Source organism: Lissotriton helveticus, chromosome 7 (genome assembly GCF_964261635.1).
Source record: "Lissotriton helveticus chromosome 7, aLisHel1.1, whole genome shotgun sequence".
Taxonomy (NCBI): Eukaryota; Metazoa; Chordata; class Amphibia; order Caudata; family Salamandridae; genus Lissotriton; species Lissotriton helveticus.
In genome coordinates this window covers 1,261,160,930-1,261,178,773 of record NC_136068.1, presented here as the reverse complement: position 1 = coordinate 1,261,178,773, position 17,844 = coordinate 1,261,160,930, and the positions used below count along the sequence as shown (strand labels likewise).

The window sequence follows — 17,844 nt, the reverse complement described above, 5'->3', positions numbered from 1 at the left end:
CCTGGCCCTAATAACGAGCAAATATATTGGAGTAAAAAAAGGGAACCTGTTCCTAACATTCGTCGATCTATCCTCGGCATTTGACTGTTTAGATCAGAGTGTTATGGGAAACCTTGGTTAAAATGGGGATAGATAAAAATATTTTATACTTCATACAGGAATTGTACAGAGATGCAGGTGCCACGGTTAGATACGGCGAAAACGGAGAGCGAACTAGAAAATTCCCCATAGAAAAGGGTGTTCGACAGGGCTGCATCCTTGCGCCATTCCTTTTTAATTTATATATCAATGAGGTAGCAGTCTTTTTAAATGACCTAGAAGTAGATTACCCTAAAATAAATGGCCTTTCAGTCCCACTTTTATTATATGCAGACGATGCTGTGATTATGGCTCGCACACAGCTGGGCCTTCAGAGGGCCATAAGGGGTTTCTCGACTTTTATGAGCATCAGAGGTCTAAAAATAAATGTTGGTAAAACATTTACAATGCCCTGTACTACTATAAAAAATAAACTAGACTGTAAAACCTTTGTAAACAACACAAAGATAGCTACGACCAAAACATTTTCTTACCTAGGTATCATTTTTAATAATAGAGGCACATGGACATCAGCAATTACCTCGCGGAACCTGGCCTTTTCTCGCACGATAGGCGCTGTCAAACAATTTGCTAAAAAACTGGGCGGGAAACCTGTAGATATACTTCTCAAGATCTATGCAGCGAAATGTGTCGCCACTGCTGTATATGGGGCTGGCATCTGGGGATTGGCAGATTGCACCCAAATACAAACAGTGGAAAACGCATTTTTGAGATACCTGCTATCAGTCCCACGATCCACGTCTACAACCATATGCCATAACGAACTTGATAGAGTACACATTACTGATCTGATAAAGATAGCTCCAGTTATGCTGTGGTACAAGATATGGGCATGTGAGGATACAATTTTTAACAGGGAAGTAATCCAGGATTGTTTAAACCAATTCGCCCCTAATAAGCAGCCATGGTTGGCCTATGTTAAAAAATTTCTGAACTCAATTGGCCAACCAGATCTCTATCTAAATCCCACATCATGCTCACAAATAACTAAAAAAGCTTTAAAAGTGGCATGCCTTGATCTACTAGAGGAGAGGAGGTGGTATTTAGATGGGAATAAGTCTACTATCGTAGCCCACCGTTGCATTCTTCACGGTGTGGGCCTTCATCCTTACCTGGCGCCAACCTGTTCGTGCTACCGTAGAATGCTTTTGACACGAATGCGGACTGAGTGTTTTTACAGGTTAACATCGTTCCCCGTTCCCAATGATTGGTCTGCCAAACTGATAAAATGCCCGTGATTTAGCCACCCAGTCAAATATACATTGCATTTTTTTCTGCAAGTATTATCAGTGGGGGAGAAAAAGATATTTGATACCATTGTTAAAGAGATGGGGTCTGAGAAATTGTAAAACTGCACTGATCAGACTGTACATGCTGCAAGATGAACTCACCATTGTTACGGCGATCAAATTTCTGACATTCGCTGTTAAATGTAGAGGGACCATGGGTAATGATTAGGATCTTGACGATAAAATGTATTATTTAGTTCATAATTACATCAAATAATACATAATAATCAAAAATGAAAACATGTATCCCTGAACACCGTATGAATTTTATGATCTTTTAATGAATTTTTTAATTTTTATATGGATTTTAAGAATTGTTTATATGTTCGACTATGTATGATGTTTGTATTTGGTAATGTGTTTTTAATGAGAAAAGTTATTTAGAGTGTTCAATGTATGCATCTTGTACTTCTGTCTGCATTTATGGTTTTTTGTCAAAATACCGAATAAAGCTATCTTTGAATTTGAATTTGAATTTGATTGCCGACTTTGGTGCTGAAAACCAAGGTCCGAGCCTCGAGGTCGCGTCCACATCCTGTGATTCTGGGCAAACAAATCTCATGTTAGATGCATACTCCTTTTTGTGCACGAAACTGAAATATGTTCTGCGTGCATAACAGTAGTGTTTGCAGCTCTGGAAACTTGTATAGGAATGGGGGATTATTGTGTGTGTTCCCCATTCAAGAGTAAGTGAGGTGAGCACAAGTTACTCAACTGCTAATTTGCAAACCCCACACTATCCCAAATTTGCAAATGCACCATTGGAACCTTGTATTAGCGGCTCTGTCGTGATATGACCTCAGTATGCATAAAGCCTACAGTTTGAGAGAAGTGAGTGTACATTTCAGTTTAACGTGGAATAATTATACTAGTTCATCATTATTTCACAGAGAAAGCACATATATTTATCGATAAATAGCAATCACACTAGAGATTTATTTATATTGGGGCAAAAAAGTAAAAAATAAATCGCATTTAACAATGAGATTCAAGGAAGAGGGGTTTGGTAGAGAAACAAGTTACCCATGAGCTTTCGGATAACGCTGCTACGACCACCCCTTCCCCATCCCCCCGGTCCCATTTATATAGGCTTCCCATGCATCTAAGATATGGGGGTAAGAATCCCCACAACGGGTAGCTAATAATAGCCTACATCACTGCCTCAAACCCAGGAACGCCGACGCAGAGAGCGCAGGGGACGGCTTTGACGTGACCAAGAGCGGCTGTTTTGTGCACAAGGCCTGCTCACGCCTCAGGTTTTCCCAGCCCTGCTATCGGAAAGCAGCGCTGCTCCCAGCGGACCACTTCCAGCCAGGCAGCGGCAGAACACAGTGCCGTGCCTTCACAAGTTATGGCTGAACCGGCCTTCGACTATTTTAACTTAGGGTGACCAACTGGCATTGGTGCAAATTCAGGACAGTAAGTGTAAAAATTCAGGACAAAGGGTCAAAATTCAGGACACAAATTCAGGACAGGAGGTCAAAATTCAGGACAAAACTTCAGGACAATAGGTAAGTTTTACAGACACGTCAGAGGTCGCGCAATAGTATATAATTAAGCCCAGCCATTTCCAAACATATTCAACTATTTGCAGACCTATCCATCATGTATCCTTCCATCTTTCATTTCACTCATCCATCCCTTCATCCATCCTTTCACTCATCCATCCATTATCCATCCATCCACCCTTTCACCCTATCCATCTGTACACTTATCCATCCACTCTTCATCCCATCCATCAATTCACTCATCCATCCAGCCATTTACCCTTTCACTAATCCAGCCATCCTTTCACTTACTAATCCTTCCACCCATCCACTCTTTTAGTCATCCATCCATCCTCCCTTTCTCTCTCCATCGACCCTTTCACTTAGCCATCCTTCCTTCCATCCATCCATCCACCCACCCATCCATCCATCTACTCATCCACTCATGAATCCATCCATTGATCCTATCACTCATCCATCTATCATTTCACTCCTTCACACATCTATTCATTCTTTTGTCCATCTACCCTCCCTTTCACCCACTCATCCATCCTTACATCCACCCTTTCACTCATATGTACATTCATTCACCCTTGCACTTATCAATCCATCAATCCATCCATCATTTCACTCATCCACCCAACCAGCCCTTATCCACCCAACCATCCACCCACCCACCCACCATCCACCCACCCACTCATCCATTTTTTCACCCACCCACCCACCATCCAATCTACTCATCCATCCTTTCATCCACCCACCATCCACTCACCCACCCACCATCCACTCACCCACTCATCCATCCTTCCACCCACCCACCATCCAATCCACTCATCCATCCTTTCACCCACCCACCCACTCATCCATCCTTTCACCCACCCACTCATCATCCATCCATCCATCCTTTCACCCACCCACTCTCCATCCATCCATCCTTTCTCCCACCCACTCTCCATCCATCCATCCTTTCACCCACCCACTCATCATCCATCCATCCATCCATCCATCCTTCCCCTCATCATCCATCCATCCTTCCCCTCATCATCCATCCATCCTTCCCCTCATCATCCATCCTTCCCCTCATCATCCATCCATCCTTCCCCTCATCATCCATCCATCCATCCATCCTTTCACCCACCCACTCATCATCCATCCATCCTTCCCCTCATCATCCATCCATCCTTTCACCCACCCCCTCATCATCCATCCATCCATCCTTGTGGAGAAGTGTGGCTCACTGGTTAGAGGAGGCAGACCTGGAAGCAGAGTTCAGCCCGGGACCAGGGTTCAATTCGCGGCTCGGCGGGGTTTTGAGTCCTAAAATGTCCATGGACTCGACAATTCTCGCTCCGGTGCCTACTCGATTCACGGGTTCACACTCTGCGACTCTGGGCAATAGCTTGCTTAATCTCGACAACGGCCCCTCGCGGCGGGATGCCTGGCTTTCACCTTGCGGATACCCTGCCGGGGTTATCTCACAGGGGAATACCAGGACGGGTTGAAACCGCTTGGTGATTTGCGCTATATAAATTCCTGTACATTTACATTTACATTTACATCCTTCCCCTCATCCATCCATCCTTCCTTCCACTCATCCATCCATCCATCCCTCACCCATCCATCCCCTCATCCATCCATCCATCCCCTCATCCATCCTTCCCCTCATCCATCCTTCCCCTCATCCATTCTTCCCCTCATCAATCCATCCCTCCCTCCCCTCATCCATCCTTCCCCTCATCCATCCATCCTTACCCTCATCCATCCTTCCTTTCATCCATCATCCATCCCCTCATCCATCCATCCTTCCACTCATCCATCCTTCCCTTCATCCATCATCCAGCTACCCTTCCACCCATACATCCAGCTATTTACATTTTCTCTCATCCCTCCTTCCCCTCACTCATCAATACATCCATCCTCTCATTATCCATTTATTCAATCTTTCATTCATCCATTCACCCTTTCACTAATTCATCCAGCCATCCACCCATCCTTTCACTTACTTACTCGCCCAACTTTCCATATTAATTTGAGCTGAGCCCTTTTGAGAAGAGGCTCATCAAGAACTTCACCCTCGCTGCAGGAGCCGTTCTAGGACTGGGACAGAAGCCACCCAGGGCGGAGACAAGATCCAACACAGTGGGGACAGGAGCCATCACAGGAGGGGAACAGGATCTTCCAGGGTGGGCACAGGGGTGGGCATGTAGTATTCTAGTATCATCTTGGGCTCCTCACCCCCTCCTGCACAAAACAACAAGAAGACAGGCTCTGTCCAAAATGCCCTCCCCCACTGTGATGTACAGTACTTATAGGAGATACTCTAAGAGAACTGGTTTAACTGATTGTCCTCCATACTCTGTTCATCAGTGTGGGTGCGATTGTGCCACACATTATATATTACATTATAGACTGCATGTTTGAAGAACCGAGGTCGGTGTAATCTGGCAGAGTCTAGGATGTTTGGGACCCTGGGTAGAAATGGAATGTGTGAGGCCCCTCTAAATTGCAGAGACATGACGCATTCTAGCCTGTTTGCATCTGAACAGATGCCCCTGCTGAAGCAGCTGCCCCTCCCTCTCAGTCACCTTCGAGCACCTCTTAACAGCTCATCACGGGCTGAAGGTGTGAGGCGTTGCCATCCCGCTGTGCCTCCAATGCTGCTGGGTGTCTGAGCTTTGGAACAGCCTCGGAGTCAAAGAGGGAGGTGGGTGGAAGCTGGGCCCGGTTAAAATTACGGACAAATGGCGTCCGTTAAAGAATCCTTCACGGACAACGGACAGACGGCCAAAATTACGGACTGTCCGTGAAATTTACGGACGGTTGGTCACCCTATAAATTTAACTCCAACCTCTGCACAAATGCGGACACATGCTTAACCCCCCACCAATGTATGTGAACGTGACAGGTTGGTTGTGACGGAAGGGTTGGTTAGGGGACAGCGATTTAGGCTGAGCTCTCACGTTTTCCAAGTCCTTATGTAAGAAGATCACCCGGGCCTCGATTTTTCTTTGCATTCTGGGACTTGTTTTCCACATTTAATAATTGGAGAAAAGCTTTGAGGCCTCCGGTCCAGTTTTAGCAGGTCGGTGTACATTAGTATTTCTCTTAGGTGTCTAGATGAGTCCTTGTTCGTTACAACCAACCAAGGGCTGAAGCTGGGTGATGCATCTCTGCTTCTTCCGGGTGCTTGTATGCATGCCTCCCCCAATAACAGGCTGCGCATGTGGTGGCGTCGCCTGTGCGAAGGGCACTGCATGTCCGTGAGCAGCAGCCTCGGGTTTTCAGCGTGCAGATAGCACTCGAGCCGCCACCATGCTCCAGTGTAGGAACCAACAAAGGCTGTTTGTCCCAGCTCTGCGCGCTCGCAGTCAGTGCTCCAGACAGGCCCCTCACAGCTAAGAGTAAGGCACATTAATGCCAAATATCCTCTGCATAGTGGAATTGGATTTAGGTGACCCTCTATGAATTAATTGCAGGTCCTGCAGACACATTGTTACAAGGACCTTGCAGTTCATAAGGTTATGATAGCCGGCTGCTGTACTGGGCCCATACATGTGACATGGGAGGCTATTGGTTAGGAGGAGTTTGCAAGTGACACTGGAAGTAGGGGTGTGGGAGGTGCTGCTACAGCACCCCACAAAAAGCCTCGCAGGAGTTCAGAAGGGGAATGAGCAATAAAAGGCATTTCAATTGTAATTGTTTTTAACTTGTCCCATTTGCTGAGTTCGAGACTTAGACGAAGTTTCATGCAATGGATTCTGACAAACTATTTAAGAATGGGATTGGCATCTACTTTTCCTAGATTGCAAAGAGGGATTTTTTTAAAGCCTACTTTCAGCTAGCTATGACACAGGGGGCTAAGTTAGAGCTAGGGTAAAATAAAACCCTTTTATTTTGTATCATATCATGCAATGTTGACGTTTGGCGTACATACCAATTGCATGTTTAGTTTATCCATACTGTGTGGGATTTCATGCAACGGGGGGCAAAAAGTTTAGTTTGCTAATAATTTGATTATCAGGTACATACTGCAATTCAGTGTGAGCAGCCTTCAGACAAGCACAGTGCTGCCAAGAACCACGCTTCATGGGTTAGACTAATGCTTTTTAGTGCTGATGTCTGCATCACCGCACTAATGTGCATTAGTCATGCATACTGAGCCCCTAAAAGACTGTCAGGGTCATAAGGCACTTCAAAAGCTTCAGCCAGCGTGCTGTGCTTAATCTTTGCACTGCCGCTGTCAGCGCTTGGCTCTGCAACAATTTAGGACTCAGTGATATGATGACACAGACTTCAGTTTAGGATACATTGTATCCATAGATATGCTGTCAGATCTTTCGCAGGTGTACAGGGTAAATTAACAAATTTACTGGAAGCGCCGGATCCAGTCTCTGTTGAGAGGTCGCAAGGAGGCCTGGAGGGGGAGTGGGGGATGGAGGAGGATGTGCAAGCCTAACACAGGGGCAGACACCGATCAACACCCCAGTCCGATCAGATGGACTGGTGCACTGTTTGCTATTCGCACTGAGTAAGCAGGCAGATTGGATTGACGGCAGGCAGTCCCTGTCAATCCTATTGCTGCACAGAGTAACTCAAAGGCCCTGGACAGCGCATGGCATTTCTGTGCACAGTAAGGAGTCATGCTGTATCCCTTCTTCCTTCCATGAGCCTAGCAGGGAAAAAATCCATCTCCTCCGATGTCCAGGCATAGTAGGACTTCTCCAGGTGTGCCGACCGGTTTTCATTATGCATGCATTAAATGTTTTGCAATTAGTGGCCCTGGGGAAATTGTGATCATTGGAACAGTTTTCCAGCGTTCCCTGGAGCTCTTCCACGGTGAGTCTCTGGTAAGGAGTTTCCTCAAAGAGCCAGCACCCTCTGACTGCCTGTATTCTCCTGAATGGCACTCGAAATGCAGGGCAACAAAGTAAGGGAAACATACGTATGCTTTTAAATGTAATATCCAGAGCAAAACGGTACTTGGTAAGGTTGTGGTGTACATGTTCTGGTGTGAATAATCCAATGTGGACTAGGTACACATGCTTCTACTTTATCCAACTGCTCTAGTTTTGGATACCATTTATATCCATTGAAAAGAAAAACAAGATAAATTCTACTGGCTAAACAAAAATATCAGCAATCTGATCCCAGTCACTGACTGAGGCCAGAGGTCTTCTACCATTGTATGTGCTTGTAAATTCTCCACTGATGAGACACATTTTTCTCAACAACTTTTAAGCACATTTAGGGACTGATTACAATGTCTGTCGGAAAGCATTCCGACTGACTAGGTTTCGGGGAGTCCGACCGTTTCCGAACACCGATCGGTCGGACTCCCATTGACTTCAATGGGATACTGTGTTCCGACCAACAACACAGGCTCCCATTGAAACAAGCATTGAAAATGCAATAGGTCTCGCCTTTTATTAAGTTAAAGCCATTTGCTTTGCTATACAATACCATTAGGAAAGCAAATGGCTTTAACTTAATCAAAGGCGAGACCTATTGCATTTTTAATGCTTATTTTTTGTTTCTTCCATACCCCCTTCTCCAGACCCCTCTAGTCTCTTCCTTTTCTTCATTTCCTGTTTCCTTTATCAAAGATTGCAATGGTTCATTCTCTTTTCCTTGTTGACGCGATATATGACAAGACGCCCGATTACATCTCAGTGAATTATCAACACATTGTAAACATTTGATTGACAAATATTTTATTTCAGTAACCGTTAAGAAGTAACCAACATGAAAATTGCCAATGTTTGAAAATAAATTATTAAAATGTACCTTTGTAACAATCAGTCCAATACCGAAGAGAAAATATTTCTCCTGCAATCAACCCTCTTCCTAATCTTTAAATTATCCTGCATATCATTGTGTCTCTAATCTTAACTTTAACTCTGATATTAAGGCCACGACCCTGGTCCTAGATCAGCACTTAACTCTAACCCTAGTTCTGGCGCTAACCCTGAAATTTACACCAAACCTAATCCTCACTCAACACTTTTTTTAAAATTCTTAATTTGCTTTCATTGTGTATCCATCATAATTATATATATATGTTTCATGTGCTTTGGTTGATCCATGGTCACTATTCGCATATAATATTTTGAAATTATAATTTCGCCATTTCAGTCCTTGGTTGGTAATAATTAATAATTAAGCTTGACATTAACAAAAAATTCTAACATAACAAGGAAAAAGAAAGAAGAGCTATTTTTATTCAGGTCATTACTCTATGATCTTTCAACTCATTTTTGCATCTCCAGGGACAAATTGCCCATCCTTGCACCACCTTCAGTCAGTTTCGTGCTAGTTTTCCATGGTGCTCGTACTAGTCTTTAACAAATGTCAAACGTTCACCTGTTTTATTGCTGATTTCATTCTACCACTTAGTAGGATTTTTAGATTTTTAAATTCATACTGTTTCTACCTGATGCAGCAGGCTGACCATTTTTCTTAATTTTAGACTTGAATCCAAGTGCAGAGCCATCAGGAAACTTGTTTAGTTCAGCTGATCCATGGGCCCCAGTCGTAACTCTACCACAAGAGGACTTTGGTCAGACAATCACGTTTACCAGCACGACATCAGCAGGACCGTGGGACCTTCCCTCCCTAACCAACTCTCCTGCTGTGCAGTCCAAGGAGCCTTCTGGTCTCTATCCTGCATTACCAGACGCTTGTAGAGATGGTGGAAGCAGTCAGCCGACAACAGGTGAGCAAAAATGCAAACAGTATTCCTCAAGTCCAGTCTACAGACTGTATAATCTGAGTTTTGTCTCCTAACAGCACTTCTCATTATGAGTGTGCCTAAAAAATAAAGCACACTCAAAACCTGTCGGGAGTTTGGTTGGAAATAATTGATAAAAGTTAAAGGAGCAAGATCAATAACCCTGTGTAGCTGGGTGGAATACTATACAAAGAAACCTGTTGCTGTGGGAGTAAATATGCAAAAAAAAAGGTGGTATGAGTCTAGGGACAGAAAAACAAAATCACCATCCTGAAATATTAAAATAGTAAATAAATGACACTCCATATCATAGTAAGAGAGCAAATAGGCATACAGAGACACCAGTATTTATGTAAAGAATATGTATAATAAACTTCTAAAGTGCCGGAAGTAATTGAGAAAAAACTATCGTCTATTTATTAAAATACACCCACAGTTTTATTATATATATATATATATATATATATATATATATATATATATATATATATATATATATATATATATATATATATATATATACAAATCACTGTAAAAACAATGGTTATAGTGACAATATAGTTAAGTGTTGGAATAAGACACGAGGACACAAGCTTAGGCTCAAAACTCAAAATCCACTGAAGTTCACCAGTTATAGTTTAATGCTATAGCTTGCACCCCATCATGTATTGCTTATGACCGTGCATAAATTATCTCTCATGACATGTGAAATGCCAGTGATGACATCAATGATTTATATATAAATAACAGGATTGTTGAAATTACTAATGAGATGAACCAGTGATTCTTGCAGTGTATTATAGGCTTTATGAACGAGAAGTGAAATAACCAAGGTTAGTGGTTGGACGGTTGTAAGCTTTTCTGCATGCTTTTGAAAGATGCAAAAGAAATTGGATATTTGGGAAGTGAAACACTCATGGATTTCATTGTCTTTTTACTTGTATTCACCTAAAGTGTAGTTGCAGTGGGTGGTGTTCACTTGCAAAAAGCTGACCTTTGGTCAGCCTTTGTTCTGAAGGCTGAGAAAGTAGGGTGTCAGGTGGTCATGGAAGAATGGGAGCATGGCATACCACAGGTGAGACTTCTAAGCCAACCTCCCACTTCACATGGCTGCAGGCCATGTGCAGCAGGGGTTCACCACATGTGTAGGTTGACTCTTGGTCTGGCCATTGGGCAAGCCCCACCCCCTCCCAACTCCCATGGTAAGTCGAGTTCACAGCTTTATGGGGCACCAGGGTTTGCAGACAACCTTCTCTGTGTAGATCTGTTGAACATGGCCCTTTTTGAAGGGTCATCCCTGAACTTTTTGCCTTCCTCCTGTATTTTGTCTGACCTGTTTTTGTTAGTTTTATGACTCGGGGCACTTTTTCACTGCTGATGCATATGCTCTTCCTATTATAACTTGATGTATGGATCAGTGATTCCATGATTGGTTGGTTTGGTTTACTTGTCAGTCCCTAGTACAGTGCACGGAGTGTGCCCAGGGCGTGTAATACAAATGCTGCTGGTGGGCTTACAGCACTGGTTGTGCCATCCACAGAAGCAGCCTGTAAAAGTGTGTCTCAGGTCTGTCATTGCAGAGCCTGTGTACAGTCTGGTACTGCCATGTTGACTGGGAAAGTACACCCACTTGCCAGTCCATAAACCTTGCCTTTTCTGCATATTAGTCACCCCTATGCTAGGCCCAAGGGCGCAAGGTGCATTGTAGGTAAAAGGTAGGACAAGCCCTGATGTGTGTGGCATGTCCTAATAGTGAATTACAGCCATTTTTGTTTTTCACCATTGAAAGGCTATCTGTTCCCCATAGGCCAGAATGGGCAGTTTGATTATTACATTTTATAATCCTAACTGACTCAGTGAACTAGGTAGAAATTCGGGTTTAGTATGCCTGAACTCAGAATGATAAAATACATCTTTTAGTGAAGTTGGTTTTAATATTCGGTGTTTGAAAATACCATTTTTAGAAAGTAGGTTATTCCTTGTGTGGAGTTTGAGTGACGGGGCTGGGGGATTCCAGGAGACAAGGTGAGTCAGCACAGGGCTGAATAGAGAGATCTGTATGCAGATGGGAAGGAGGATTTGCACCAGGGACCTGAATAGGGCTGTGCCTTCCCTCTACAATGCAGGCTCCACCTCCTGTGGTGTTTCTGATGACCATGCCCTGCACTGTGAAGGGAAAGGAGTCATGTAAACAGAGTGGTCCAGGACTGGCCAGAGCTGGTTTGGACTAGGCAAAGGCCTCTCTGCCTTCAGAGAACAAAGAGAAACTGTGTATAAAAGAGGGGACCTCGATACCAGAACTTTAGATCACTTTTGGGAAACAAGAAGAAAACTTTGCTGAGGAGAGGAACCAGAGAGACTGAGGAGAGACTATCCCTAAGCTGAAGTTCTGCTTGGGGGATTAGCCTGGAGTGGTTGCCAGACTGCCAAAGAAAGGAGAGAGGAACTTTGTGTGTACTTTCATCAAATTGTGAATGATCTCCAAGGGCTTGAGAGAGCTTGCCTCCTGCTGAAGTCTCCGGGACAACAGACTTCACCCACCAGCTCCCCAAGAGTTCTTTGGAAGTGCCTGCAGTTGTGTTGGGCTTTCTGAGGGACCGCATGTCGCAAGGAGCTGGAAGTGCGACTCACGAAGGAGAAACGTGTCGCCGAACTGCCGCAGTCGCTTCACAACTCTAATGCGCCTCGCATCACTGGAAAAGAAGATCGACGTCGCCGCATCATCGGAGAAGCGTGTTGCAGCCACTGTTGTCGTATCGCTGGTAAAGCATGTCACCGCTGCAAGCTGTCGCATCATTTCCAAAGCGCCTCGCATCGCCGGAGAAGAGGATCGACACCACATCAGACGACGCCGCATCACCGGGGAGGCGTGTCGCAGGGCCTGTCGCAGCTCAGAAGATTCGCTGAGTCGCTGCACGTCCGTCGGGCGTGCACGCATCGTGTGGCATCCAATAGAAGACGCCATCTTTGTTTCATTGCACTGGATCTTCATCACATCACAGTGTTGCAGGCTGCATCGCCCTGGAAGTGCAGTAAGAAAACGATGCATCACCTCCCCTCGCAGAGAAGAACAGACGCATCCCCTACGCATCAGAAGGGATCGGACACATCACCGTTCTTGCGTGTAAGGAACCAACGCATCACCTTCCCTGCAACACTTTCGTTGTAAAGCGTTACGCATCCTAAGGTACATTGAACTCAAAGTGTCGCATTTTACATCTTACGAGAACTAAGCTAATTCTACCACTTTTAAAGTACAGTATTGTGGATTTTTGTCGTGTAGTGTAATCTGTAGTGTTGTCACTGGGTTACAGTATGTGTTCACAATTGCTTTACACACTGCCTCTGAGATGAGCCTGTCTGCTTGTGCCAAGCTACCAAGGGGGTGAGCAGGGGTTATTTTAGGAGTGTAATCCCTTACCCTGTCTAGACTCAAGGGTCCCTATTTGGTCAAAGGTAGCTACCTCTGACAACTTGATCCCCAAATCTAACAATATCCAACTTCTGTGAATGGTGGGTGTTGATCGCTTGTGAAGGGGTGAGTGCAGGTCACAGGATAATTCCTGTGTCAAACATGTCTGAAGACTGTGTGTAGTGGAGGTTGGGTGCAGTGCCTTGCCGGAGCCTAGGCCCCTCAGTCTGTTCTGATGCTAACTGGGTGCAGGGTCTGGCTGGGTGGCAATGACTAAGATGTCATCAATGATGTCATTTAGCCTGTCATGAGTGATGTAATATGTGAGGTCATAAGTAGTACATGATGTGGGTGCATGTTATTCACTGAACTTTAATGGGCCTATTTCAGTGGTTTTTGGGTGTTTTAATGTTAGCATGTCTCAATCCAGCACTTAACTGTGACATCACTTTAGCCATTTTGTTCAGTGAATTTCTTGGTTTTTTAAGTTAAGATTTCACACCTAACTATAACATCAAGTAACAAAATGGCATTCAGATGTCCATATATTTTGTCATGAATGCTAAATGTTAGGGCTCTAGTGGTTCATTACATCTCTATTGGTTAACTTCCTAGTGATCAACTGCAGCTTCACCACAGACTGCTGCTGCTTTTGTTGGAAGTACATTTTTCTCTCAGTATTTTAGAATCTTTTATTGACATGGATGTGAAAGATGTTTGAGAACTGGTAAAATAAAATCCCCATTTTAGCTCCCTAACCATAATCTCTATGGTAAAAGGAACACCCTAATTCTGTACCTTTACTGCAGTCGCCTCTGTAGAAAGGCAGACAGTCAGTTTTGCAGCTTTGATTTCATCAAGATGGCATTCAGGTGTCCAACACTTTCATAAATTCAAAATGTTACAACTCTAGTAGTTAATTAGCACTCTTCTGGTGAACCTGCAGTTGATCTCATGGGTAAATGACAGACTTCACTGGTGTTGAAAGTACATGTTTCAGTCTGCAAATCAGAAAGCTTTACTGACCTTGATGAGAAAGATATTTGAGATCTCAGTAAATGTCCTCATTTTAGCTTTGTAGAGCACTAACCACAATTTCTTTGACAACATGGAAATGCTTTTTTCTTTTAAAGTTTTGGTTCCATCCAGATGGTATTCAGGTGTGCCACACTTGATTCATAAATACAGAATGGTAACACATTATGCGAAGGTGCAGTAAACACTGGGGATTCAGCTGACAGGCTGATGCTGTAAATGCATGTTTTACTCAGAATAACAAACTTTATTCTACATGGCTGAGGAAGATAGTCTGAAGTTATTGCAAGGTGGAAGGAGGGCTGGGGTGAGTTGGGGTTGATGTGTAAGGATCTTCTGGTTCAAGGTCTGGGACTTTCTTTGATTGTTAAACAAAGGAATTTTCTACCTCCATAATTGTGATATCTTTGCTGTAATTCACTATAGTTTATCGTCGTTCCACATTTAAGCTTTACATAAACGTCGAACCCAAACCTGGGCCCCAGTGCATGTACCCTGATTATTTCTAAATCTGTTATAGCCCTCTGAAATGACCATTTTCTAGAATTTGTTCTGAAGCAGCTTTTCTGACTTTCTCCCAAGTTTTCTGTTGTGTTGTGGCCCTTTTCTCACATATGAAAGCTTTACAGGACCATCTCAATCTACAAAAAGCTGTCACTGAGTCTCCAGGCGCAAATCAGCTTGCTAAGCCATAGGGCAACTCCTTCATATACCAGCTTTTGTGATCAAACCAGTTAGCAAATGTTTAATAGCATAAGTGTTAATTTTAGTGGTTGACCAAAAGAGGGGATATATAACAAATAATAGTAATTTTCTCAACGTTTAATCATCCTATTCTCATCAGCTCCTTCAGTTTTGGTTAATTCTACCAGACTAGGGTGAATTAAATTCATCATGCTTGGGACACACAGTTATGTTTAGCTGACCTCCATTAAGCTCTCCTTGTATTATCTAGCTGGTCAGATGTACCGTGATTATGTTGATTCATGTCCTGATTGTTTATCATCATCGATAAGTTAGGCAGTAAGGTTGTTGTGATCAATGTCTGTTTGTGAGATTACCTGCATATTCCATACGGTTACACAAGCATCAATGTTGATCAATAAATGACACCAAAAAGAGGGCCCCTGAACAATAAATAAACAGGCTGAAGAATCAGGGAAGCATTTGCATGTACGGAAAAAACAAACAAGTTGCCTGTAAAGGTTTAGTCGTCGGAGTATCTCGCATTCTTTAAGGATGCTTACCAATTTATCTGATTTATAGTGTGTATGTATATATCTATTGCAATAACATTAATCAGACATATAGAGTCATCAATGCCTTCATCCAGAATGTTATCAAAAATAGTTATTTATTATAATCATCATATAAAGATACATGTATCTATACATATCACAGTACAAAACATTACAAATATTACTAAATAACAAAAGGTGTACCATACATTTGAGCACCATAGAGCTAACCCAACTAATAGCCAAATTCAACACCTGTACAACTCTCAGCACATTCATTCAACAGGTATTCTCACACATATCCACATCATTGCTCTAAGTTTTATACATGCTAAGCATTCAGTCTTGTTATCAAACGATTCGCCGACACTCGTTTCGGTGGAGACCAGCGATTTTTGTCACACCTTCATGGCACTAACACAATTAATAATAATAGGGCGACATGAGTGCATCCAATGCCGAATCTGAAATAGCATCATAAATCTATCTCTATCTATATATCTATACACATATGTATGTGTGTATATATATATATATATGTGTGTGTATATATGTATATATATGTATATATATATATATGTATATATATATATATGTGTATATATATATATATATATATATATATATATGTATATATATATATGTGTATATATATATATATATATATATATATATATATATATATATATATATATAGATATATATATTTTTTATTTTTTTTGGTTCACCAACTTGAATTATACTCGCACTCCACCAGGATGATACTTTAAAGCAGGTTTATTTTAACCAACGCGTTTCAATCTTGCGATCTTGCTCACGGTTACAAACATTTGTCCCTTGTTAATTTTTACATTTATACCAGATAATCATGCTTGCACTATTAAGATGCATTATGGTACTGGTAGTTGCATTATTGATATAAGCACATTTCCTTTACCAGACTAATCATACTAGCATTATTATGATGCATTATGGTTCTGGAAGTTACATTTACCATTATTTCATTTGTTTCACAATTACGGCAAAATATATATATTTTTTTGTTGTTATGTGGTGCATAAAAGACTGGTTTGGATCACTATATGTACAAGCATAAATCCTTACATGAACACATTGCATTTGTTTCTGCATATAATTCTGTACTCTCTCAGTGAGAGATATTTGAATAACATTTGCGATATTTGATTGCTAAGTATAAAACGAGTTTAGTACTCATAAGCTCAAAGTTTTCAAGAGAATTAATGTGCCGTCACGTTGGTACGTACTGCGCAATGTTCCTATTATTTAGGGACTAGTGCCCTTATTTTGAAGATATTTATACTTTTTCCATATTAGACCTCTATATATCTTATTCTCAACCAGTGTCTTTTCAGATTTTCAAGCTCATCACAGGTGCACATAAAGTTCCTCATCGCCATTTAATCCTCCAGGGTTTTTAGTTTTAAATCGAATGATCAATCTTGACTCTAATCTGCGTAGGGTCATCAGTCTGTTTCCACCTCTTTCTTTTATCGGTACAGTAGCTAAGCCGCAATATGTAATGCCCTTCCATGTCTTTTTCTCGTTTGCATGGGTTAACATGTGCTTGGCCATAGCATAACTCAGGTCCTTGTTTTCAATTGCTCGGATATGTTCCAATATCCTCTTGTGTAGGGGGCAAATGGTGCTCCCGATGTACCTCTTCCCACAGAAACATTGCAGTAAGTACACCACATGTGTCGTTTTACACGTGATGACATTCTCTACTTTGAAGAATTTTCCTTTAGGATCCTTTATTTTAGATAGGTTTCGTCCAACTTGGCATGCTTTGCATTGCATGCATTTGGTAAAACCCTGTCGTCTCCCATCTAGCCAATTATTGGTCTTTTTCTTTTCTTCAAAGTGACTATTGACCAGTTTGTCTTGTAAAGACGGTGCTTTTCTAAATGTCATTTTTGGAAACTGGCCAATTTCTTTTCCTATGTCTGGATCTTTTTTCAAGACATGCCACTATTTTTGTAGTACTTTCCGTATTTTCTGGCTTTCCTTCGAGTAGGTCAATATCATTCTGATTGGCTCATTTATTCCGTTTGATATTTGTTGTTTAGGTATCAATGTTTCAATCCGATTCTTTTCTCTTGCTCTCTGCTCACATCGATCTATATCACATTTGTTATATCCCCTGTTGCTGAATCTATTTGCTGTTTCTTTGAATTTCTTGTTCATTTCTATTTGATTGGAACAGTTCCTCTTCATCCTGATAAATTCTCCGTATGGGATGTTCTTTTTCAGAGCTTCAGGATGGAAACTTCGTCCATGTAACATGCTATTAGTTGCTGTGATTTTTCTGTGGACCGTAGTCTCAAGCTGACCATTAAGAACATAGACCTTTGTGTCCAAGAATACCACTTCACTTGAGCTTATACTGTAGGTGAATCTCAGTCCTATTTCGTTGTTGTTTAGGATTTGCATGTATTTCAGAAATTCCTCACTCGGTCCATTCCATATTAGGAATAGATCGTCAATAAATCGCAGCCAGAGAATCACTCTGACTGTGAACTGGTCGTTTCCTTCTCTC

At 42.2% G+C, this 17,844-nt stretch overlaps 1 protein-coding gene across 11 annotated transcripts in view; it reads left to right on the top strand.

Moving 5' to 3' along the window:
- The window catches only part of EPN3 (epsin 3), a 421,892-nt gene that overhangs the window by 308,384 nt on the left and 95,664 nt on the right, over nt 1–17,844 (top strand). For all 11 annotated transcript variants that reach the window (XM_078654449.1, XM_078654444.1, XM_078654446.1 and 8 more), the window contains one exon: nt 9,342–9,587. In XM_078654449.1, the coding sequence (XP_078510575.1) occupies nt 9,342–9,587 (246 nt within the window). The remainder of the gene's footprint in view (nt 1–9,341; nt 9,588–17,844) is intronic.